This window comes from Lepus europaeus, chromosome 17 (genome assembly GCF_033115175.1).
Source record: "Lepus europaeus isolate LE1 chromosome 17, mLepTim1.pri, whole genome shotgun sequence".
Lineage (NCBI taxonomy): Eukaryota > Metazoa > Chordata > Mammalia > Lagomorpha > Leporidae > Lepus > Lepus europaeus.
The window spans coordinates 477,121-501,315 of NC_084843.1; the positions used below are offsets into that span (position 1 = coordinate 477,121).

Here is a 24,195-nt window from a genome sequence, read left to right on the forward strand (position 1 = left end):
TCCAGCTGAAGCCAACCTGAAACGCGAGGGCAAGGGCAAAGACTTGAGGAAGAAGACGCCATCCCGCAGGGCTGCGAAGGTGGGCATGGTGTGGCGGGCGTGGCGGGCGTGGCATGACAGGGCGTGGTGGGGCGGGGCGGGGCAGGGGCGTGGCATGACAGGGCGTGGTGGGGCGGGGCGGGGCGGGGCCCAGCCGGGCACCTGACGCTCAGGGCCCTGTCCGGCTGTAGGGCAGCGCGTACCGGGTCATCCCCCCAGAATGCATTGCAGTCGACTCGGACACCTTCAAGTGTATCCTTTGAGGGGCCCTGGCTCGCGGCCCCCGGGCTGGGTGCCGGGTTTTCCTTGACCAGGCTTTAGATGTGGTGGACCCCTATGAGGAAGCACAGGGCCCAGGTGAGTGCCCGCTCACCCCTGCGGCTCATCTCCAGCGGGAGGGGAGGGGCTGGCTCTGCCCCCACCCCTCAGCTGCTGACAAAGTGCCTGTGTCTGTCTCCCACAATGCCTGCAGAATCCCTGACTCCTGTCTCCGTGACCCGGGAAATTCTGGAAAGATTCCAAGACACGCTCACATCCCGATGGGCGGGACACCTGGGGAGGAAGCAGTTCCCGAGGTTTGGTTCGGGTCCAGCAGCCTCCCCTCCCACCCCGCCCCTCTGCCTGCACTCCGCAGACACGGGTTCCGTCCTGACAGGGCCTGGGCGGGGGGGCGCCGCAGCATGGAGTCCAGCAGGTGACTCCTGAGCCTGGCCCGGGGACAGCTGTGGGGACAGAGGGGGCACAGGAGGACAGGTCCGGCTCCTACCCACGGCTGGTGCTGTCCTCCACGTGTGGGGGCCCGGTGACAGCAGTACCGTCCAGGGTCCGAGTCTCCATAGTGCCCCCAGCCCTGTGCCCCGCCTCACACCAGCTGCCGCCCCTCCTGGGCGCGGGGCCGGGACCCCAGCGGCTGCTCTCTCTGCAGCCAGGCCGAGTGGGAGCAGGTGCTGGGCGGCTGCGGAGGCTTCTTCTTCTACGGGATGGAGCACTTCCTGTCGCACCTGTCAGTGGAGAGGCTGGCCGCCATGAATCTGCAGGGTGAGGGCCGTCCCCCCACCAGGGCAGCCCACCCCACGGCTCCCTCCCCTCACCCCATCCTCCGTCCCTCAGAGACCCCCCCCCTTCAGATTCCAGAACAGGCAGGTCAGCCAGGGTCAGGTGGGCGGGGGGGGGGCCTGTGAACCCCTCAGAGCCGTGGCGTCTGCACTGGGCACGTGGGCCTTGTCTCTCGCCTGCCACGCACTGACCACGGGGGATGCTGCCCAGCGAGCCCCAGGACTCGGGTGCAGAGTTGCCGTCGGCCAGGTGGAACCCAGACAGGCTCTGAGCAGAGCCAGGGCACGACTGCAGCTGGGCAGGGGCCTGGGCAGGGCTCAGCCGGCCACGGCCCACGGTGCCGAGTGCCACAGACAGGCGCTGGCTCACGGCTTCCCCCACTCCCAGCACTCAGCCCAGGTGGGCAGGGTGCCCCCCACGGGGCTGTCTGTGACCCCAGGACATCCTGGGAACCTGCTCTGCCCCGGGGTGCTGGGTGACCAGTGCTACACACGGCCAACAGGTGGGCTTGCACAGGACCCCTGATGACGTCCCTGTCCTCTGGGAGGTGCGAGGGCGAGTTCCCTCATAGGTGCCCAGGTCCCCTTTCCAGCCCTGATCACTCAGGAGCCACACACGGCCCCCGGCTCTCAGCGATCAACTCACCGGGGCCTGTAGAGGTCGAGAGAGGGCGTGTGCATGTGGCCCAGGCCGGGTCGTGTGCAAAGAGGGAGGGGCGTGTGCCCAGGCCAAGTGCAGAGAGAGGGAGGAGAAAGTGGGGGGTACCGGGTGGGGCTTCCTCCACGTCCTGTTTCAGCCTTCGTGGCCGTGGGCCCCTGCACAGGGCCTGCTGAGCCACGCCTCAGGCTGGAAGCCGGCATTGCCATTGTCCCAGGTATGGGTGCCCTGGGTGCCTGCTGCGCTGAGCCAGGCCCGTGTGCCCGCAGGCTGCCAGGTGATGGTTCTGTTGGATCTGACCTCGTCCCCGGAGAGCTTGCGGCGGCACACGGAGGCCTCGGAGAGCAAGAGGTGCCGGCCGGGTGCAGGGGCGGCGGGGGCTGGGGCCGGGAGGGGCCGAGCCTGCCAGGTGCACTCAGCCCCGGGGCCCTCCCTGGCAGGGGCCCTGCCGTGGCCCCCCGGGGCCAGGGCTGTTGCCCTGGGTGTGAGTCCCCCGGCACTCGCTGCGTCCCACGTCGAGAGTGTGGGAGCTTCCGGTCCAGACAGGCCCCCAGCAGTGGGCACCACGTGGGCCGTGGCCAGGGAGAGCTCGGGCCAGGCCCCGGCGCAGCCCACAGGAGCCGGGTCCCTGCAGTGCAGCGCAGCTGTCGCTGGAGGAGCCCGTGGAGACGGCCATCCTCCTGAGCCTGGTGGGCGTCCGGAGCATCCTGGCGAACCAGTGGCGGACGTCGCTGCAGGACAACGCACGGCGGGCCAGTGCCCTGTGGGAAAGTGCGTGCTGCGGCCCTGCCCCCGGCCTCGGCGCCCAGCCCACCACACCGCCCGCCCTGCCCTGAGGGGACCTTTCTCCCCAGGTCTGCTGTCAGGCGGCCAGCTGGTGGGCAGTGCCGTCCACCGCCTGCGGGAGCCGGCCACCAGCCCCAGGCTGAGCCCAGGTGAGCCGGAGGCCCCACCCCCAGGAGCCAGGGTCCCAGGCCTGAGCTGTGGTGGAGGCCCAGCCGGGGGCTGCCCCACCTCTCGCCACAGAGGGCCCCCCTTCTCCAGCTCAGGCAGAGCTCTCTGGGACCACGGGAAACCCAGGCGACCCCTGCCCTGCACCCCCTTTCGAGGGAGGCCTTTGGGTGCATGGCCGCCAGCCAGCCCAGGTCCCAGCTGAGGGTCTCAGAGTCGGGAGGAACAGCCCGCCCGTCACCCCGTCCTCCTCGGACCCTTGTCAGTCTCAGGGCACGTGGGGCTCCGCTCCCAGACCCTGGGGCAGTCCCGCTGGGACCTCATCCCAGGGCGGCAGCGCAGGAGTGACAGGAGCCCCACAGAGGCCGCCAGGGAGTGGAGCACCCACGGGCTCCCCGGGCGGCCGGCAGTCACAGCCGTCAGGACACAGGGCTCCAAAAACTGTGGCCCCAGGGCTGGGCACAGTGCTCAAGCCACAGGCGCTTGGGGGCGGGGCAGGCAGGGAGGGACAGGGGCGGGGAGGAAGGCGGAGGGCGTGGCCGAGGTGCCGCACTCACTCCTAGCAGAAGCCGGAAGCGGCCGTGGAGAGGCTGCTCCGGACCTGCGTCCCACGCTGGGGAGCCTGACTCAGGCCCAGCTCTGCTTCCAGCTCCCGCTCCCGGCCAGCGCACACGTGGGAGGCAGCAGTGATGGCCTGGGTCCCCGCCCCCCGTGTGGGAGACCCAGAGTGCGGGCTCAGCCCCGCAGTCTCAGGCATCCGGGGAGGTCTCTCTGCCTCCAATTAAAACAAGAGCCTGGCTGGCAGCCATTGCTGGTGTGAGGCGTGGCTGGTGCTGACAGGAGGCTGGGGGCAGCAGGCGGCCAGGGCAGGCCGAGGCCAGGGCAGGAAGAGGCTGGGACAGGAAGCGGGGCGGGGGGGGGGGGGGAGGAAGCCAGGGCAGGAGGAGGCTGGGGCAGGTGGAGGCCGGGGGCAGAGGAGGCTGGGGGCAGAGGAGGCTGGGGCAGGAGGAGGAGACTGGGGGCAGGAGGGGGCTGGGGCAGGTGGAGGCCGGGGGCAGAGGAGGCTGGGGCAGGAGGAGGCCGGGGGCAGAGGAGGCCGGGGCAGGAGGAGGCCGGGGGCAGCAGGAGGAGACTGGGGGCAGGAGGGGGCCGGGGCAGGTGGAGGCCAGGGCAGGAGGAGGCCGGGGCAGGAGGAGGCTGGCTCTAGACATGGGGCCCATGGGGTTGCCTGGCGCTGCCACCTCTGCCGTGGGCCCGGCAGCCTCCCAGCCTCCACCCCCCACCCCCCCGCCAAGAGTTCTCCGCAGCCGCACCTACACCTGGATGTGCAGATGAACCTGTGGCTCCAGCCCACTGGGGACCTCGGGTGGCCCTGGGTTGGAGCTGACGACCTCAGCCCCGCCCTCCCCCACAGACGAGGCCCCGCGCACATCCAGGGACAAGCTGATGTTCTGGCCGAAGCAGCACAGCTCCAGGCTGCTCCCCGCCACCCTCAACCTGGTCCTGTACGGGCTGCCGCACCAGGTCATCTGGTGACCGGGCCTGACCGCGCCTCCAGCAGCCCCCTCCTGGGAGCCCCCCCAGCCAGCCCTGGACACAGCCTCGTCAGGACCCTCGCCCAGAGGCCTCTGTTCCTCAGCGGCCCCTCCCCTGCCCGTGTGCCCCTGGCGTCTCAGTAAACAGCACGAGCAAGCCTGTGTGTGGCTCCTGCGGCCGGCCCGGGGCACACCCCACTGTCCAGCGCCTCAGCCCCGAGGACGGGGCCTCGAGGGGGAGACCTGCCAGCACACGCACAGGCCCCTCCATGGAACTTTCCAGAACCAGGAAGACGGGAGACGGACCGGGTGTGCGGGGCAGTCAGCGAGGGCCGAGGGCTTCTCCTTGTCAGGCTCTGAGAGGCACTTCCCTGGGAGGAGCAGCTCCCAGGGGAGGTCTGGTCGGGCTGCTCTTGCCGCAGGGCCACGTGGACACCCCTCTGCTGCAGTGATCGCCCCTGGGTGCGGCCTGCAGACCAGGCCCCGCCCCTCACCCACCCCCACCGACATCAGACCTCAGGGTTCTACACCCGCATGAGTGTTGGGGTGACAGACCGTCCTTCCCCAACCCAGGGTGCGTCCTCCAAACGTTCTGACGGCAGGGGTCGGGCGTGGTCAGCAGCGGCCTGGCCATGGACCCCACGAGCAGCCTCAGCCCCTCCGTGTGCAGCGCGACCCTGGTATTCGCCGGCAGAAGTCAGGGGGCAGTGCTGCCTGCAGGAAGTGTCCTCGGAGCCCCTGCTGGGCCTCGCCGCCGGGCACTGGCCCCGTGCAGAGTGACGAGTGCCACGGCTCCCTGGGTCAGGACGTGAGCCGGGCCCGTGTGGCTGAGGGTGGCGCAGGGGTCAAGAGAGTGGCGGTTTCTCAGGAAACCAACACACAGCTCCTGTACAGCCCAGCCATCACACTCGAACACGAGCACGCGCGTTCACGGCAAGATGCAGAGAACAGCAGGACAGCTGCACACGCGTGGTGGCTCCACGTAACAGCCACAAACACAAAGGATGACATTAACTTGAGCAACAGAGGGACAGAGAGAGGGCGAGACAAGAGCCACTGGTTCCCTCCCCAAATGGCCGTAAGAGGCAGGGTTGGGCCAAGCCAAAGCCAGGAGCTCCATCTGGGTCTCCCACGTGGGCCCAAGCTCTTGGCCACCCTCTGCCGCCTTGCCAGGCACACCAGCGGGGAGCTGGACTGGTCGTGGAGCAGCCGAGACCAAGGATGCCGGCTCTGCACCTGGTGGCTTCACCGGCTGCACAACGCTGGCCCCAGGTGGATTACTGCCTCCACCCAGGGTGGACCTCAAGGGGCCTTGCTGAGCAGCAAGGCCAGCGTCCACGGGTCACAGAGCTCAGTTCCGTTCCTGCGAGTTCTCAGGACGGGCGGAGGAGGGCCGGCAGGGGTGGGGCCGGGCGGGACAGCAGGGGGAGCCTCGTGGAGGCTCTGTGCTGCTCCTAGCAGTGACAGGACTGCCCGGGGGACACGCGCGTGAGGACAGCCTGACACATGACACCATCCCGAGTCCAGTGGGCCCTGGACTGCTGCTTCCCGCAGGCCCGGAAGCCAGGGCAGGGGAAGCCGTGCTCTGGAGACCCTCGCCCCCCTTCTCCCAGCACCCCCAGAGGAGCCTCCACAGGCGACAGGTGCACCCCGGCCTCAGGCTGCGCGCGCTGGGTCCTCCTCCGCCCCACCCTGGCCTGGGGGCTGTGACGGTGAAGTCACCTGAACACCGGCACTGCCGACACTCTGGGGGACCCCAAATGGCCAGTGGGTGCCGGGCAGAGGGGCAATCGCGCGCCCACGGTCTTTTCTGGAATTTCCCACGTCACGCCGGTTGGTGAACGGTTGGCCGTGGTGGCTTTGTTTGATTTCCCCTTTTTCATATACACACACACACTTGTTCCGCTGCAAAGAAAGCTAACGACCAGGGATAAATCCCCGTCAGGGCGCTTCTCGGAGGTGCTGGCGCCCACCCAGCTCGAGAATAAAAGCGTGCGCCGATATTTCACGGGGCGGCCGCCTCCCACCGCGGCGCCCAGGGTGAGTTATGTCCTGGCAGCATAACAAATCACCTTATCAATTAGCTCCCGAGCAGAAGTGGCGTTCGGTAATATATTCAGGCGTGGAGACGGCACAGGTGGGATTTATGTAACCTGAGAACCGCACAGGGAGACCGTGGGGATTTATCGGCAGTCACCGGAGGCGGCGCCCTCGGGGTGGGCACAGCCCCCCAGGAAAAGGTGCCCGTGTGGCCGCGACTCCCCGGGGAGTGGGGAAAGCCGCCTTGGGCAGGCCACTTAGGGCCCCTGTGCCCGGGGCTGGTGGCCAGCCGGCTCCTTGAGCGCCCTGGGGAGCAGCGTCCACGTGTGTCCACGTCAGCGTCCACGCCCGCTGGACCAGTCCCCTTTTGTTTTGCTTCTCTGGTCTCAAAAGTGGCTTTTTGTGTGTTTTGCTTTGGAGAATACATTTTTAACTGCATTTTATTCTAGAAAATTTGGAAAATGCCAGAAAAGTGGACCGAAAAAACACTTCCTCTCGGCCTGAGTGGCGAGGCCACAGCAGGGGTGTGGGATGGTAGGGGTGCGGGGGGGCAGGGACAGCAGGGGACGGCGGGGTTTTGGGGATGGGACGGGGGATGGCAGCGTTTCAGGGACGGGGGTGGGGGATGGGGTTCGGTGGGAACGGCGGGGACGCCCTTCTGCCTCTCAGCCGTGTCCCCACTGCAGCCCATGCCTGACCCGTCTTCTCTGTACCATGGTGACCAGGCCTCATTCAGATTTCGGACCGAAGTCCCCACAGGAAGCCGCCTTAAGGGCCGGCGACGTTGGGAGCAGCGGCTAAGCCCCCTGGGGTCCCTGGGGTCCAGTCCTGGCTCCGCTGTAGTCCGGCTTCCCGCAGGTGCACAGCTTGGGGCCCCAGCAATGGCTCAAGGACGGCCCTGGCCCCCACTGCCGGCCCCCTGAGCTCCTGGGCCCTGGCTGGGCGCTGACCCTGCCCGGCTGTTTCGGGCATTTGGGGGAGGGAACCAGCAGATGGAAGATCTCTCTTTCAGATTTAAAGACATGAAAATAAATTTTACAAAGCATCCTTTACCCTGAACCAAGCCACTGGCAGGCACCAGGCTGGGCTCTGACACAGCCCAGCCCATGGTGGGGGAGGGGCCCTGGGCACAGAGGGAGACCCATGACGCCAGGGAGGGAGGAGGACCTGAGAGTGAGTGGGGGCCCCAGGCCGGGAGCCGGGCTGCCTGGGCCAGACCTGGGACTCCTGAGGCACCCCTGTGAAGTGGACAGGGGGCCGAGCTCCTGCGGGGCCTCCCCGGTGACCCCGGGCTGCCGTGACCTCCCAGGTGGGCTGGGATGAAGAAGGAATCAGACGGTTAATAAAGCTGAAACACTCAGACTCTTGTATATAAATTTCTATTAAGTTGCCTCATCCAACACCGGTCTCTAATAGTTTAATTTCTGTGTTAAATCATTAAAATCCTATTTTCAATGGCTATGAACAATTGTTTTCCCTAATGATCTTCCTGGAGGAGCCAGTAATTTTATATCTTGTAAAAATGATTAAACGGCATCATTATCCCATCTCTCTGAAATATAACCGGGAACTTCGGCAAAGGACGCCGCCATCCAATTACTGCTCCTCCCGGCGTCCGACGATGATGAAGAGAGAAACAGCCAGGTTAATTATCCCATTTTCAACAGAGAAATCAATTCTCAACGCGTCTTCACCCCTCAGATAAAAGGGCCGCGGTGACTCCCCGGAAGGAGGGGCGCTGAGTTCAGGGAAGGAGGGCCACAGCCTGGGCCTGGGGGAGCCCCAGGACCCACGGCTCAGCCTGGACACTGCCCTGTCCCCAGGGACTGCCTGCCCCCACCCACAGAACCCAGGCTCCCGGCCGGGCCTCGGGACGGCAGCTTCCTGTGTGCAGCCCGGCCCACTGGTCCCGGAGGCTGACCCCAGCCACCAGCCACGCCGCCCACGCCGCCTGGGGAGGGGGATTTATGGCAGCAGGAGCCGGCCCTCTGTCAGGGTGATTCCAGGGACGGGCCCTGCCCGCCGCTGGCCAAAGCAATCTAATTGTTTGACATTTTTATCACAATTGAAGAGGAGGGACGGATGGCTGGACCGAGCTGGGCAGCCGGTTCACGGCCACGACAGAGCGGGGCTGTCCCGCGAACCGATTCCAACCCCTCCCGAGCCGGCCTGGGCTGGGGGTGACGCGGGGCCTGGGGACCTTGCTGAGCCTCTGCCCTGAGCCCGGAGAACACCCTGCCCCCACGATTCTCTTGGGCCTGGGACTGGCCCCCAGAGGAGCTGCAGCCCAGGTGTAGGGGTGGGGGTTGCAGCCCCGGGCCGGCAGAAGCCACGCTCCCCGGAGGCCGTCAATGGCCTCTTTCTGGGGAGCCCCGACCCTGGATGACCCCCCTCAGCCACCCCCAAATGAGGCCCCCTGGGGGGAAGAGGCCCACACTGGGCAGCGTGGGAAGCCGGGCCCCAGCCTGGCCGGCAGCTGGAACAACACCCCCCACTCCCCCATCCCCGGCCAAGCCCCTGCTGATGGACAGGGCTGAGGGGCATCAGCGCCGGGCTCTCCTGGGGCTGAGCCTCCCCATTCAGCGGGCACCCCAACGCCTGGGCCCAGCTCCCGGCTCCCCTAGCAGCGTGGCCAGAGGGGTCCGCAGGCTGGCGCGGACTCGGGTTCCGGAGCTCGGCGCCATCTTGCACAGTGAGGCGGACACCCCGGGGCTGGGGCTGTAGAGCGGGGCGCCCAGGGTCCCCGACGCGCGTGGGGTTCGTTCTCCCCTAGGTCGCGGCTCAGGGCGGGGGCAGCAGCTTCGCGCCCGGCCGCGGCCCACGGGACGCCGCTGCCTCAAACACGCGGGCAAGGAGGGCAGAGCCGCGGGGCCGCAGCCCGAGCCGTGGCCGGCGTAGTCCGCCGCGCGGCTCGCAGCAGCTCGGTCCTAAGGGAGGCCGCGCCAGGCGGCCACGGCACGGGGCGTGGGGGCGGCTGCGTGACCGACGGCGCACGCGAGGCTGTGCGTGGAAGCCGCCTCTCGGGGAGCCTGCCTGGGATGGAGGGCGTCCCGCTCCGTCCCTGCCCCCGACGGCGAGGAACGCAGGCCCCCCCCCCGCCCCCGCCCCCGCCGCCAGAGGCGCCCCCGCCCGTCCGCGGGGCAGCCCCCGCACGCTGCCCGCGGGACGCGGTGACCGAGATGCCCTCGGCGCCCATGCAGGTCACGGACGCTCAGGCCAGGACGCGGGGCCGCGCTCGAGCTCCCCTCACGCGGGCTGCGGGCGCCGGGACACGAGTGACTCCGGACCGCGCGGGTGCGGGGCCTCGTGGAGGAACGCGCGGGTGCAAACCGGAGCTTCCTGGAAGAGCCCTCGTTCAGAATCGGACCCAGCCTGCCGTCTCCCCCGCACTGCCTTGTGCGAAGTTCGCGCGTGGGCCCTGGGGCTCCGCACCCACCCAGCCCCCTGCAGGGGCCGGGGAAGTCGCGGGGACCGGCCGGGCGCAGGGCTCCTGCCCCCCGTGGGAGGCTGGGCGTGCGGGGTGGGGCCGCGCGAGGAAGCCCTCCCCCCCTCTGCCGCTCCGCCTTTCAAATGTCCTTTTAAAACATTTAAATTTCTGCAGCAGCATCGGTTCGGTTCCCGTCGCGCTCCAAGGCGGCGGCCGCTGAGCCGCAGCCCCGCGGCGCCCCCAGGTCCCCGGGCGCTGAGAGAAGGGGCTGGGGGGAGGGGAGCCCCTGCCCCTGCCCCTGGGTGTGGCCTTGAGCCGGACTCCGGGCAGAACCAGAGGCAGCCCGGGGCGGAGGGGTATCCCGGGAGCAAGGACACCACCCGGAGGTCGGGACACGCCGCGGATCTTGGCACGGAGGCTGCTGTCCTCCCGGGTTACGGCAGAGATCCGGCGCGGGGCGCTCTGTCCTCTGCTGCGCTGGGGGCGCGCCCGTTCTGGGTGAGTTCCCTGGCACTGGGGTGGGGCGCCACCCGCTCTGGGCGGCCTCTCTCGTCCTCCTCTCAGCACAGGCACAGGGACCTGGCCACAGCCCGTGTGGACCTGGGAGGGGGACAGTGGCAAGTTCAAGGCCCTTGGGAAGCAGGAGGAGCCCAGGCCACGGGCCAAGCTGCTGGGCCCAAACCAGCCAGCCCCCCCTGTGCCCCGCAGTGCCCTTGCTGGGCAGCCGGCTGTGTGCTGGGTCCCTTGTCTCTGCCTCAGGTCACTGCTGCTGCACAGGACCCCCACACTAATGGGGTCCCAGCTCTGCAATGTGGGGTTCGTGGGGCACCGGCTGAGCCCGCCTCTTCCATGGTGGGACACCCTCAGGGCTGGTCAGGGGGCCCACTGGGGGCTCCCAAGAGGCCGGGCACACCCACCTCCAGTCCTTAGCTGCTCCCAGGCCAAGACCAGTCACGTGACCCGCCAGAGGTTCCCGGGTGGGGGCACACAAGAGTGCGGGGCTTCCCTGTCCTTTGGGGGCCTGGAAGGGGCTGCAGAAACGGGGGTCCCTGTCCACACGGCCTGGCCGTTGGCTCCCAGTCCAAGTCCTGCATCCGCTGCCTTCAGCCAGCCCAGATCAGCCCATTTCTAGCCCCCGAGAGTCTGCCTCGCATGCCCCTGGCCTGACAGAGACCCCAGGCCGCCACTGCCCTCCAACACCCTCGCCCCCCCTGGCCAAGCACCGCCCAGCCGCACTCTGGGACTCACTGGCGGCGCCACCTTGCTGGGGCTCTTGGTGCCAAGAGCCTGAGATGTCTCCCCTGCGTGTGGGCCACCCAGGGTGCCCTCTCCCCCTGCCTGGAGCTGGCAGGGACAGGCTCAGAGAGGTTCTGTCCCCAAGGCCCCCTCTGTCCATCCTGCAGCTCAGTCGCAAACCCTGGGGTCATCTCAGCTCTCGGTTTTAAATGCTGCCCCTGTCCAGGTGGGCTCCTACGGCGTGGTGCCCAGCCTGGACCGCACTGCGGACTGCACCCTACCCCCAGCGTCCCCATGGGGACTCACAGGTGCTGTGCCCAGCAGAGGCACCCCTAGCCCCCTCACACACCTCCCAGGGCCTGCCTCTCTCCCCCAGCCCCCCCCGCCAGGTGCACCCCATTTCATGGGGCACGGGGAGTGCAGGAGTTGGAGCAGCATTTGTAGAAACAGACTTCCGAATAACTCCTGGGTACAAGGATTAATCTGAAGCCTTAATGTTTGTGTTGGGAAAAAAATCAAAGCTTACGGTTACTGAGTTACGTGAGCATGTTTTACACTTACGAAGTAACAAGAGCACAGGTCGATGCTGGGTTGTGGTGCAGTGGGCATGGCATGGGGGCGCTGGTTCGAGCCCCAGCCGCTCTACTTCCGATCCAGCCCCCTGCTATGGCCCAGGAAAGCAGTGGGAGATGGTCCAAGTGCTTGGGCCCTTGCACCCACGTGGGAGACCAGGAAGAAGCTCCTGGCCTCACATCAGCCCAGCTCTGGCCCTTGCAGCCATTTGAGGAGTGAACCAGCAGATGGAAGACCTCTCTCTCTATCTCTCTCCATGTCTAATTCTGCCTCTCAAATAAATAAAAATCTTATAAAAGCCATCAACAAAATGGACTTTTTAAAAAATGTATTTGAATGGCAGACTCACAGGGAAAAGGAGACAGAGATGCTAAGCTCCACCCCTCGCCCAACCTCCCTGTGTTCTGGAAGTGGCTGCCCAGCCCACCCACCTTGGAAGCAGCAGTCCACCACCCTACTGGAGGGTTGGGTGTCTGACCACCAGGAGGCACCTGCACGCCCCCCACCCCACCTGCTTCTGCCCTCCACCAGACAGGACTGGGACTGCCCCAGAGGGAGGCTGGTGCTGGGGCTGCCAGGCAGGGGCGTCTTGGGCCTGCACGCCCATGGCACCAGCCTGACCCTCACCAGAAAGGCCCACACTGAGGGGCCAGGGCCCAGCCTGCGGCCAGGAGCCCCTGGGAGGCCCACCTGGCTACGCCGGTCCTGCCCCAGCCCTGGAGCAGCAGCCTTGACCCAACTCCTGCACCAGCAGGGGCCTCAATGCGTGCTTTACGTAAGGCTCCAGCTCCGTCCCTCCCTGGGGCCGGGGACGGTGTGTCCGAGGTGGGGCCGCAGCTCCTGCCTCCTGCCCCACCCACCCCCACTACCAGCTCAACAGGCCGACAGACAGCCGTGCTCAGTTCAGGGTGTTCTGGGGGCGGCAGCCCCAGCAGGAAGCTGAGCACCAACAGCCCAGGAAAAAGGCCGGAGGCCAGCAGAGGGCGGCTGGCGGCGCCAGGGGCTGCAGGCTGTCAGTCACCCATCACCACGGCCTCCTCCAGGCCGTAAGTCACCCATCCCATCCCACAGACTCACCCCTGCCCAACAGGGCCCCTGGGGGGCTGCTGCCTGCCTTGCACCGGGGAGAAGGAAGGGGACGCCCCCTTGGAGCCTGTGGCCATCACGTGAAGAGCAGGAGGGCCTGGCAGGTCCCTGAGCGTCTGGGTGTGGTGTGGGTGAGCTGGGCAGGGCCAGAGCAGTGCAGGGGGCCCTGGGAGCCCTGAGCGGGGACAGGGGAAGGAGGGGCTGGAGACCAGGCCCCAATGCCCCGGGCCTCAGGTGGGCGCCCATGACGGGGGCGCAGGTGGGGGTGCCGGGCGAGCTGGGCATGGAGAGCGGAGGAGGCGTCCTGAGGGCGGATGAGCACCGGGCGGCACCACCTGAGAGACCCGGGCTGTGGTGACAGGGTGGGGACTGCAGACCAGGGGCAAAAACGCCCCCCTGGGGATGCTCGCCTGTCAGTCAGGGGCCGGCACCTCTAGGCCACACGGCCCAGGCTCCGGCAGGAAAACACTGCACCCCACACCACGGCACCTGCACTCACACCACAGCACCCACACCCACATCACTGTACCCGCACCCACACCACAGCACCCACACCTCACATCACAGCACCCACACCCACACCACGGCACCCACACCTCACATCACGGCACCCACACCTCACATCACGGCACCCACACCCCACACCACAGCACCCACACCTCACATCACGGCACCCACACCCCACACCACAGCACCCACACCTCACATCACGGCACCCACACCTCACACCACGGCACCCACACCCCACACCACGGCACCCACACCTCACATCACGGCACCCACACCTTACACCACTGTACCCTCACCCACATCACGGCACCCACACCTCACATCACTGTACCCGCACCCACACCACAGCACCCACACCCCACACCACGGCACCCACACCTCACATCACGGCACCCACACCCCACACCACAGCACCCACACCCACATCACGGCACCCACACCACTGTACCCCCACCCACACCACTGTACCCCCACCCACATCCACATCACGGCACCCGCACCCACACCCACACCACAGCACCCACACCCACACCACAGCACCCACACCTCACATCACGGCACCCACACCACTGTACCCACACCCACATCACAGCACCCACACCCACACCACTGCACCCACACCCACACCACTGCACCCACACCCCACATCACAGCACCCACACCCACACCACTGCACCCACACCCCACATCACAGCACCCACACCCACACCACTGCACCCACACCCCACATCACAGCACCCACACCTCACACCACAGCACCCACACCCACACCACTGCACCCACACCCACACCACTGCACCCACACCCCACACCACAGCACCCACACCACGGCACCCACACCTCACATCACGGCACCCACACCACTGTATCCACACCCACATCACAGCACCCACACCCACACCACAGCACCCACATCCACACCACTGTACCCGCACCCCACACCACTGCACCCACACCCACACCATGGCACCCACACCCCACACCACGGCACCCACACCCACACCACGGCACCCACACCCACACCACTGTACCTGCACCCACACCACTGTACCCGCACTCACATCACAGCACCCACACCCACAGCATGGCACCCAAACCCACACCACGGCACCCACACCCCACACCACGGCACCCACAGCCACATCACAGCACCCACACTCCACACCACGGCACCCACACCTCACATCACAGCACCCACACTCCACACCACTGTACCCACACCCCACACCACACACCACTGTACCCACACCCCACACCACTGTACCCACACCCCACACCACTGCACCCACACCTCACACTATGGCGCCTGCACCAGTGGTTGCTCTCTGCTGCCACAAACCCGGTCAGTCCTCACCACAAGGCGCCTTTCTCTTCTGACAGCCCCGGGAGTGTGGGCGGGACCAGATCTATGGGCGGGGCTGACCTCAGCCGGGGGCCAGATCCTGGCCGTCCCACCCCCACACGGAGTGTTCTCTGGGAGGGGCGGACACCCTGGGGGGCGTGTCCTCCTCGATTCCCCCGGGGCAGGCCCCTCCCCAGCAGCACCCCAGCCTGGCTTGGGCTCAGCATTGCCAGCCTGGGCTTGGGGGGCCCGCTTGTGACCGGGACAGGAGTGGGGATGCCAGGGCCTGCTCCCTTCGCAGCCCAGGCCCAGCTGGGAGGCCTCTGGGCAGTGCCCGCCCCCTGGGGTAGGGGCCAGCAGGGGTCCCTGTCCCCAGCCCTCCGCACGCCTGGTCCAGGATCAGCCTTTTGCTCTCCTCACTGGTCCAGAAACGCGGGCCCACCACACTGGCGAGGGCCAGGCAGGGGCCACCCCAGACGGAGCGACTGGGAAGCGGTGGCCAGGACAGAAGGCGGGACAGGCCAGGTCCTGTGCCCTGGGACAGGCTGGGGCAGTGTCTGCCAGGCCCCTGAGGCGAGGAGGGTCGTGGCTCCTGGCACTTCCCTCAGATAATGGGCACCCCGCGGGTCTCCTCCGCAGTTTCCAGGCCGCAGGCAGACTCCCGCCGACTTTGGATTCCTGCTCTGACCACACCCGTCTGCTCCGAGCCCCGCAGGAGGCGGCCCCAAAGGGGACACTGGGAACCCCCAGCGGCCCGCAGTGGTGCCCGGATTCCTCTCGCTGAGGAGGCCTCGCGCCCTTCCAGCACAGAACCCCAGCGCCCACGGCTCCCTACCCTGCCTGGCCGCACCCCGCGGCTTGGACAGCTGCTCCCCCACGCTCCGGGCCCCGCGGGCGCTCCTGGGTTCCTTGCCGCTGGGATCCACTCGAGGTGGGCGGGAGCGTGCGGAGGCCGGGCCGCCCCGACAGCCCCTCACACGCTGTGGAATGGGTGAGGGTCGCGCCGTCCGCCCGCTCTGCGCCCCCGCCAAGACTTCCCCGAAGAACGAAGAACGGCTCACCCAAGGCCAGGTTCACCCAAGGCCAGGAGGGGGCATTGGAGGACCTCCTGCGTGCGGCGCCCCCTCCCGACTGGCGCTAAGGACTCCCCGCCTTTCCCATGGCCGCTAGGGGAAGGGTCGGCCGGGAGGGCCTGGGGCGGCGCGTAGCCGAGGGGACGCCACGCCCGTCACCCCTGCCGAAGCGCCGGAGGGGGAGCCCGCGCGTCCTGGGCGCACCAGCAAGAAAGGGCCCCGGGGTAGCCCGTGGCAGAGGAAGGCAGGACCAGGTCCGCCCGACCCACTCCGGGCCCCGATAGGCTAGGGAGCCGCGTACTCGGTCTGCTCTGGCCTAAGCCTGGCGAGGACCAAGGGCGCAGGCAGACCTAGATTCCAGAGGCGGAAGGCGGCGACTCGAGGTCCCTGAGTCCTGGGTCCCCGCGGGAAGCGAGAGGCGCCCGGGCACCGAGCGCAGGCGGGGACCCTGCGGTCCTGCCTGGGTGCGGCGCCGCGCCGTTCCCAACAACCCATACTGGCCGGGAGCGCACAGTTCGCGGCTCCCCGCCGCCCTCGGTCCCGCCCCGGAGCTGGCAACTCCGGTGACCGCCTCGGCCCGAGACGGCGGGCGTGGTGCCCTCCCGTGGCCGGGCCCGCGGAACGCGCAGGAGCCGCGTTCCCCTCAAGGCAGTGGGGCGCCAGTCGGGCCCGAGGCCGGTCTTGGGACGGGCGGACGGGTGCCAAGCCTCCCAGGCGGATCACGGGCGGGGCAGCTGCGCCCAATCGGATCCCTCGAGTGGCAACCAGAGGAAGAAGCCGCAGCAACGAAATCCCGGCGCGTGGAGGTCGCCCCTTCCCGATCCGGGGACGCTGCCCGCCTCGCTGGCCGCCGCCTGCACCTGGCGCCCGTGCGTATCTGAAGCAGGGACGAGCCGCGCGCTCGCGCCCGGCCCGCACCCCAGCGCTGTTCCGTGTGCAGACCGGTGGAGAGACTCGGTGTCAACCCTGGCCGCCAGGAGCACAAAACGAAAACGGACCCAAGGGGGCTCGGCAGGAGCGGCGGCTGGGCCCCCGGTCAGAGCCGCCCGAGCCGCTTTCTTGCGCCGCACCACGTCCCGGACGGCCGGGCCCACGCAGAAAAGTCGTTGCCGGCGACCTCCGCCCTGGCCCGGGAGCTCGGCCGGCGCACACTGCCCCGGCCCTGGCCGTTCGCGGACCTCGGTTGCGCCCAGCCGGACCACGGCTTCCAGCGCGCAGCGGGGTCAGTGACAGCCCGGTCCGCGTCGTCCCATTACTTGAAGCCACCCAGGAATGCGGCGGCTCCATCCACAGAACGGTACCAGGGCCGCGCGCCCGCTCCGCAGGCCGACCTGTGACCGGCGGGAGAACGGCGGAGGGCGAGGCCCGGGCCGGGCACCGGCTACTCCCCGGTGGCCCGGGAAGGGAGACCTGGACCTTCCAGCAGAACGCGCCCGCGGAGGAGGCGGTGCGTTCGGCCCCTGCACAGGCCTCGCCTGCTGCCCACGCAGTCCACCCGTCGGCCCCCTGCCGCCGTTCGCGCCCTCCCCCCCACGCGCCCGCACCTGCCGCCCGCACGCCCGTGGCCGCCAGCCCGGGGTGCTCGGCGGACTGGGCGCGCCGAGCGCGGGTGTGGCCTCAAATCTGCATTCTTCCGGGCGGTAAAATATGTTCTCGTATTTTTTCCCGATTCCCCATTAAAACCTTTGCCTAACTAAACTCCCATCCGCCGGGATTTATTTCGTCCCCGGGGAGATAAATCAGGGGCGGATTTACGGCCCGGAAGGCGCCCGCCGCGCTAATGGGCCCTTCATGGAGTGCGCGGCCGGCGGGGGCGCGCGGCCGGCGGGGCGCTGGCCAATGGCCGAGCCGCGGGCGCCCGCAGCCAATCAGCGCGCGCGCCGCGCTGGGGCCCCGCGGTTATCAGCGCGCCCGTCCCGCGCGGCGCCGCTCCGACCCGGCCCGGAGCCGCCCGCCCGCCCGCCCGCGCACCGCCGCCCCCAGCCCGCGCCGCTCCCGGCCCGCGCCGCCGCCGCCCGCAAGGCCGTCGGGCCGTCCGTCCGCCGGGGCCGTCGGCGCCCGCGCCCCGCGCCCGCCTGGGCCGCGCGCGAACTTCCCGGGCCGGCGGGCGGCGGGCGGCGAGCGGGGCCCGGATGGGAGCCTGGGCCGGCGGCGGCGGCGCCCATGGACGCTAACCGCCCGGGCGCGTTCGTGCTGGGCAGCGCGCCCCTGGCCGCGCTGCACAACATGGCCGAGATGAAGACCTCGCTGTTCCCGTACGCGCTGCAGGGTCCGGCCGGCTTCAAGGCGCCCGCGCTGGGCGGCCTGGGCGCGCAGCTGCCGCTCGGCACCCCGCACGGCATCAGCGACATCCTGGGCCGGCCCGTGGGCGCGGCGGGTGGCGGGCTCCTGAGCGGCCTGCCCCGCCTGAGCGGGCTCGCATCGTCGGCCAGCGTTTACTTCGGGCCCGCGGCCGCCGTGGCGCGCGGCTACCCCAAGCCGCTGGCCGAGCTGCCCGGGCGGCCGCCCATCTTCTGGCCCGGCGTGGTGCCCGGCTCGCCCTGGAGGGACCCGCGCCTGGCCGGCCCCGGTAAGTGGCCGCGCGGGGCTGCGGGCGGGGTGCGCGCGGGCCGCCGGGCGCTCACCGGCCTCCTCCGCAGCCCCGGCCGGTGCGGGCCTGGACAAGGACGGGAAGAAGAAGCACTCGCGGCCGACCTTCTCTGGACAGCAGATCTTCGCCCTGGAGAAGACCTTTGAGCAGACCAAGTACCTGGCGGGCCCAGAGCGCGCGCGGCTCGCCTACTCGCTGGGCATGACCGAGAGCCAGGTGAAGGTGAGCGCGGCCCGGCGGGATCGGGCGCCGCCGCCCGCATCCTGCGAACCGCCTGAGCGCGCGGCGCTCGGCCCGGGGCGGGCAGAGGCCGGGGGCCCCGCAGGCGCAGCCTGACCGGCCCCGGCGCCCCCAGGTCTGGTTCCAGAACCGCCGGACCAAGTGGCGCAAGCGGCACGCGGCCGAGATGGCCTCGGCCAAGAAGCAGCAGGACTCGGACGCCGAGAAGCTGAAGGCGGGCGGCTCGGACGCCGAGGACGACGACGAGTACAACCGGCCCCTGGACCCCAACTCGGACGACGAGAAGATCACGCGGTTGCTCAAGAAGCACAAGGCCTCGAACTTGGCGCTGGTCAGCCCGTGCGGCGGCGGCGGCGCGGCGGACGCGGTGTGAGGGCGCCGCGCGCACGGACCGGCCCCGCGCCGGCCCGCTCCTGTTCTCGGAGAGCGCCAGAGCGGAATCTCTTTGTGTGATCAATAAATTATTTAACACGCCCCCGTCGGAGCCGTGGCTCCCGAGGCTGCACCGCGTGTTTCTTCCGAGTCGGACCCGGGACCCGGCGCCCGCGGGCGGCCCGCACATACCCTGCCCCGGGTCCAGTATCCCCCGCGCGGGGTCTCTGCAGGTCGGCCGGGCGGCAGCCTCCCCGGCCCCGCGGCCACAGCCCGCAGCATCGCGGAGGCCTGGCGGGACCCCGAACCCGGGGGGCGCGCGGGGCGGAGCCGACAGCGCCGAGACGGAGCAGGGCGCGCCCGGCCCGAAGCGGGCGGTAGCAGGTACGAACCCAGCACCCCACGCCCCGAACCCCTCCCGTGCGGGGTCCCGAAGGGTGGGTCGACCCCGCGTCCGCGCCTCCGCCGCGTTTGTGGGTTCCTCGCGGACAGAACGTGTGACTGCGTGCGGGTCGTGCAGGACAGGTGCGCGATGACCCGGCCCCCACGGAGAGACCGTGCCGGGTGCGCAAAGCCTCGGGGTTGCCGGTCCGGACCTCGGGCGCGTCGCTGGCTCCAGGCCCTGCCGAGGCGGGAATCGCGCGCCCGGGCCTTCCGGATCCCCTGAGCCGGGGAAGGGGGAAGGGGCGCGCCCAGGCTGGGGGCCGCTTAGCATCTCAAAGGGGCCCCGGGGGACGCGGACAAAGGCAGGCGGTCCGGCTGCAGGTTTTCACCACGATCAATTTTATTGCTTAGGAACTGAGCTGTCGCTTCTCCAGGCCTCGGGAACGGACATCCCCCGGACCGCGGACCGCGCAGACCCGGCTGGCAGCGGCGGACACAGATGCGGGCGGATACCGCGCGGCTGGCCGTGGCAGTGGCTGTCCACGCAGACGGGCGTCTGGACGCTGTAGTGTTCTTTAGTGGGATCGGTACAAGGCGCTCTCCCCAGGGCCGACTGGGCCCCTGGCCCCCATGGCTCACGGTTTACTGCAGAATACCGGGCACCATGAGACGGTAACGAAAGACACGACGACGTGGCTTACAGAGTCCACGGGAACTCCTCATTCAGTCCTCGGTGTGGCACAGAACAAAGGCAGGGGCGGCGCTGGGGCCGCGCGCCCGGGCTCGGAGCCCGCCTGCCGTGGACGCGCGTGCATTCGTACTGCAAATAGATTCAGCGTAAGTTTTGGTAAGGTTTATAAATTATTTTAAAAAGTATATATATATATATTTATATATAAAAACCGGAAGCAGCTGCGGTGAGATTCGGACGCCTGGAGCGCGGCGGCAGAGCCGAGCGAGGCCCCTCCTCCGACGGCCGCGCCGGGTGCAGACCGTGGGACCGAAGGCCAGACGCCGCCGTCGGCTAGTTTTGGCAACAGGACCGTGGCCGGCTTGGAAACCCAGTATTTCTACCTAACGTCACAGGGACAGACACGACAGTGAGGTATGTGAGGCTTTCCCGGAGCGGTCCGGAGGCTGAAGCGAAGTGTGGGGCCGCCGGCGGGCAGGTGGCGTGCGGAGTCTGCTACAGCGAGCGCTGGCCCGGGACCCTGGCGCCGCAGAGGCCTCTCCTGCCTGTGGGGGAGGGGCAGCTGGTCACGGGCGCACACACACCGGGCAAAGCTGCGGAACGAGCGCTAGGGAAGGAGCCATATTTACCACGTCACTGCACCACACAACACCTGTGCACACGTGCGCGAGGTTTACCTGCCCCGGGCGCCAAGCGAAAGGCCAGGAACACGGGCTGCAGCGGGGAGGAGAGGGCGGTCAGCGGCCCCGCCCCGGCCCCGCCCACACGCCCACCCCCCGCGCGGCCCCGGGCGGCGCCGGCCTCAACCCCGCCGTGCTGGGCGGTGACGTGCGCGACGGCCCGGGGACAACGGACTCCCAAGCGCGGGACGAGCCCGGGAGAAGCTGAGCCGCGCAAGGTCCTTGGACGCCCCCGCCAGGGGCGGGGCCTGCGCCGCCCACCCCCACCCGCGACCCAGGCGCTGGAGAATCACCCCCCCCCCCCCCCCCCCGCTGGCTGTGAGCAGGCTTTTGTGCAAAAGTAAAACCATGAGATCCACTCTGCGGGGACTGTCATTTCAGCCTTCCCGCCCAGCGGCCCGAGTTTGGAATTTCATGGCATTTAGTTCAATGCGCGCTGCCTGCAGCCCCAGCCCGGCCCCGGGCCGCCCCCGCCCGCTCTGGCTACCTCACCTTGTGGTCTCCCATGCAGACGCTGGGCCCGATGTGGTCGTAGGTGACCACTTTGTCCTCACTCTCCGACTGGGAAAAGCAAGCAGAGAGGGGCCAGTGTCGGGGGCTGGGTCGCAAGGAGCGGGGGTGGGGGGGTGTGGGGGGGTCCCAGGGACGCAGTCTCCCCCGCCTGCCCTGTGGACCCTGCCGGGCTCAGAGCTGCCCACGAGAAGGGGAGGGTCCCTGCTTCCCCCAGGGCCTCCTCCCACCCCTGCTGGGGCTCCGGCCTCAGCACTTTCAGCAACTGGTGGCTCACCCACCCGTTTTAGATCAGGGCCCCAGAGGCCTTTATCTTGGGGCTCAGGGGCACAGGGCTTGCTGCGGGGAGCCCCTGGCGCGGAGGGCACCGAGGCTTCTAGTCTTGAGTGCGGGGTGGGAGTGGGGGTCTCTGGGCACCCCGTCATTTACAAGGCGGTAGAAAATCCGTCTTCCCATCTATCATCTTAGAACCGCAGAGGCACCGAGCATCCGTCACAAGGCTCTGGGCAGCCAGGAAGCAGAGGGAGCCCTGAGGTGCCAGGGTGGTGGGACAGATGGCACCATACAGGCGAGCAGCCTGCGGGGGGTCACCAGAGTCCAGGTGAGGGCAGGGCCCTCCTTCCAGGGCAGCCAGGTGTGTGCTGTGTCTGAATGGAAGGACCACGCCCTCGGCCCCAAGGCTGGCTTCCTCGTGGGCGGCCGCTGTGGGGAACAAGTGCGGGGTGCGGGTCCTGTGACCTCGGGTGCCGGCCAGCTGATGCCTCTGGCCCCTCACGGCTTGCCACCTGCCCAGTCTCAGCACCGCGGTCTCCACAGAGCTGACCAGCAAGCCCAGGCCGAGCCCAGCCTCATTCAGCAGGGCCATCATGGTGACAGCCCACAGTGGCCTTTTCCTGGGGCTGCCTGGGGTGGGGCCCCACCCTGCCCAAGCTCACTGCAGACCTGTGGACTTCAGCCGCCGGCCTGGCAAGGTCCCCCCAGCCAGGGGGCGGGGCTCGGGCTGCCCCAGGCACTCCAGGGACAGTACCATGTCGATGAGACCAGCAGGAGTGGCGAGGCAGCCTGTGGGGCTCTGCCCTTGCTGGCTGGAATCCTCTGAGCCCCCTGTGCTCCAGGGCCCTGGGGACAGGTCTACCATGCAGGGCTGGGCCAGGACCCGGGCTGGTGCCAAGGCAGGGGACGTGGACGGGCGTGCAGGATGGCTCACAGGCTTGGGCTGGACAGAGGGGTTCCGATCACCACCCTGGCCTCCTCCTGACCATCAGCCCATGCCACAGTCAGAAACCCCTGGTTCTGGACACCAAGCATGGAGAGTCCACTTCCTCCTCTGCCATCACTCCCGAGGGAGCTGACACAGCTGAGGCAGATGCTGGTCGCTTTGAATCCGGTCCTTTGTTAAAATGCAGATCTGAAAATCCTGTGAAGTGAACCGCGGCGACATCGGCTCCTGTAACTCCAGGCCCACGCAGGAGCTCCGACCACTCCGGGGTGGGCGTCAGCAGAGGGGTTAGGGTGCCCCCATCGCCCTGCAGAAGGCGGGGGCTCGAGGCCCAGCTCCCTGCTGGTACAGACCCTGGGGGGGCAGCAGGCGACGGCTCCAGTACTTGGGTCCCTGATGCCCACAAGGCTTCAGCCCAGCCCAGGTGACTGTGGACACTTGGAGTAAACCAGCAGACAGGAGCTGTGTCTCAGCTACAAATTAAGATGACAGACCTGTCCAGTGTGCCTTATAACCTCAGCTCTCCTTTAAAATCCTTACAAGATTCGTTCATTTATTTATTTGAAAGACACAGTGACAGAGAAGGGGGAGGGAGAGGAGTCTCCCATCTGCTGGTTCACACCACGATGGCTCGGGCTGGGCCAGGCCAAAGCCAGGAGCCTGGAACTCCATCCCGGTCTCCCACGTGGGTGCAGGGGCCCAAGCACTTGGCCCATCTGCTGCTGCTTCCCAGTCACGCGCAGGAAGCTGGATCCGAAGCAGAGCAGCCAGGACTTGAATGGGCACTCCCACGCGGGAGGCTGGCCCACTGCACCACACTGCCACCTGCACCCTCAGCGCAGACAAGACCACATCTCACTGACAGCCGCCGGCCTGTGTCTGGAGCCCACTGAGACCCTGGCGTCCGCCAGAGGTGACTCGGCAGATGCTGGTGTGTCTGTGGCATCAGAGGTGACTCGGCACCTGAGTTGAGCTCCTCTCAGGACCAGGGATGGGCCTCAGGCCATCCACCGACCCACACTTCGCCTTCCTCCCCGCGCGTCCCCACGGCCCTCACTCACCCTCAGCACCAGCTCCCTGGCAGAGGGGGACATGAGGATTCGGTCACACCACGCAGGGCACCGGGTGTTCATGTACTGCTCGCCCTGGGCGCAGTCCTCGCTATACGGGTAGCTGGGGACAGGGAGGCAGAAGGTCAGGGCTGCCCAGTGCCAGCCGTGCCCGTGTCCCGGAGGGAAGGCCACCCAGGGAGAGAACACGGCAGTTTCCAGAAGAGAAAGCAAGTGTTCCCGCCCCGCCGGGTTCCCGCACAGCGTCCTGCTGCCTCTGTCTGGTGTGGGCCGGTGTTCGCGTGAGCATGGTCTGAAGCGCAGTGGGCGTCCACACCGGGGCAGCGGCCATACAAGGGCAGCGGCCGGCCTGTCTTGCTGCTTTCCAGGGCGGCCTCAGCCTTCGCCCAGCTCACCTCCCTCTGGGGGTCTGGGACAGCATGCACCCCCGTCACCCACTGCGGCCCCTGACTCAGGAACTGGGGCCCCGACGGCCCTCAGACCCGCCCGCTCCCTCTGCAACACCGGCCTAGCCAGAGGCGAGGGGGCTGCTGTCCACTGCTGCTGCACCACAACGCAGCGTGGATCGGGGGGCTACAGCCTCAGGCCCCTCACCCACTGTCCTGTTTAAGCCGCAACCCCTCCCCCATGGGCATTCCGACTGGGCCCGCACTGAGGAGGCAGCAAAGCAATCCCCGTGGCAGGACCTGACTGGGAGAAGCTCAGCGCCCGCCCGGTGCGGTGTCTCAGCCACGCCTCCTCGCGGAAGTCAGCAGCCGGCACCTCGGGAGGCTTCGGGCTGCTCAGCACAATGGGCGTGGTTCTGGTTTTCCAGGCCCCTGGCAGGTGTGCACTCCCTGCAGCCCCAGCCTTTGGCCCTCCAGGGCACCCACGTCCGAGTGCCCACTTGACCCTGAGCCTCTGTCCTGAGTCCC

The 24,195-nt window shown here is 68.4% G+C and overlaps 3 protein-coding genes across 6 annotated transcripts in view; 2 read left to right on the plus strand and 1 right to left on the minus strand.

Moving 5' to 3' along the window:
- Positions 1 to 16,862, plus strand: part of CFAP46 (cilia and flagella associated protein 46) — an 88,879-nt gene extending 72,017 nt beyond the window's left edge. The window contains 15 exon segments of the mRNA XM_062215153.1: positions 6 to 79; positions 231 to 291; positions 361 to 396; positions 512 to 614; positions 965 to 1,077; positions 2,022 to 2,103; positions 2,387 to 2,523; positions 2,607 to 2,687; positions 4,118 to 4,235; positions 4,812 to 5,038; positions 6,184 to 6,278; positions 8,862 to 8,970; positions 9,396 to 9,572; positions 15,168 to 15,534; positions 16,466 to 16,862. Of these exon segments, the coding sequence (XP_062071137.1) occupies positions 6 to 79; positions 231 to 291; positions 361 to 396; positions 512 to 614; positions 965 to 1,077; positions 2,022 to 2,103; positions 2,387 to 2,523; positions 2,607 to 2,687; positions 4,118 to 4,235; positions 4,812 to 5,038; positions 6,184 to 6,278; positions 8,862 to 8,970; positions 9,396 to 9,572; positions 15,168 to 15,534; positions 16,466 to 16,862 (2,177 nt within the window).
- Positions 16,863 to 17,688: 826 nt separating this feature from the next.
- Positions 17,689 to 18,728, plus strand: NKX6-2 (NK6 homeobox 2). The gene is made up of 3 exons (XM_062214883.1): positions 17,689 to 18,094; positions 18,165 to 18,337; positions 18,471 to 18,728. The coding sequence occupies exons 1-3, from the start codon at positions 17,689 to 17,691 to the stop codon at positions 18,726 to 18,728; spliced, it is 837 nt and encodes a 278-aa protein (XP_062070867.1).
- A 771-nt stretch (positions 18,729 to 19,499) lies between these two features.
- Positions 19,500 to 24,195, minus strand: part of INPP5A (inositol polyphosphate-5-phosphatase A) — a 156,469-nt gene continuing 151,773 nt past the window's right edge. Inside the window, exons 13-16 of one of the 4 annotated variants that reach the window (XM_062213976.1) lie at positions 23,273 to 23,384; positions 20,975 to 21,043; positions 20,480 to 20,516; positions 19,500 to 19,931 (exon numbers count right to left, since the gene is read on the minus strand). In XM_062213976.1, the coding sequence (XP_062069960.1) occupies positions 19,831 to 19,931; positions 20,480 to 20,516; positions 20,975 to 21,043; positions 23,273 to 23,384 (319 nt within the window). In that variant the 3' untranslated portion in view covers positions 19,500 to 19,830. Of the gene's footprint in view, positions 20,348 to 20,431; positions 20,517 to 20,974; positions 21,044 to 21,107; positions 23,037 to 23,272; positions 23,385 to 24,195 lie in introns of those variants that run through there. The other 3 variants (XM_062213977.1, XM_062213978.1, XM_062213975.1) reach the window with 3 other exon arrangements.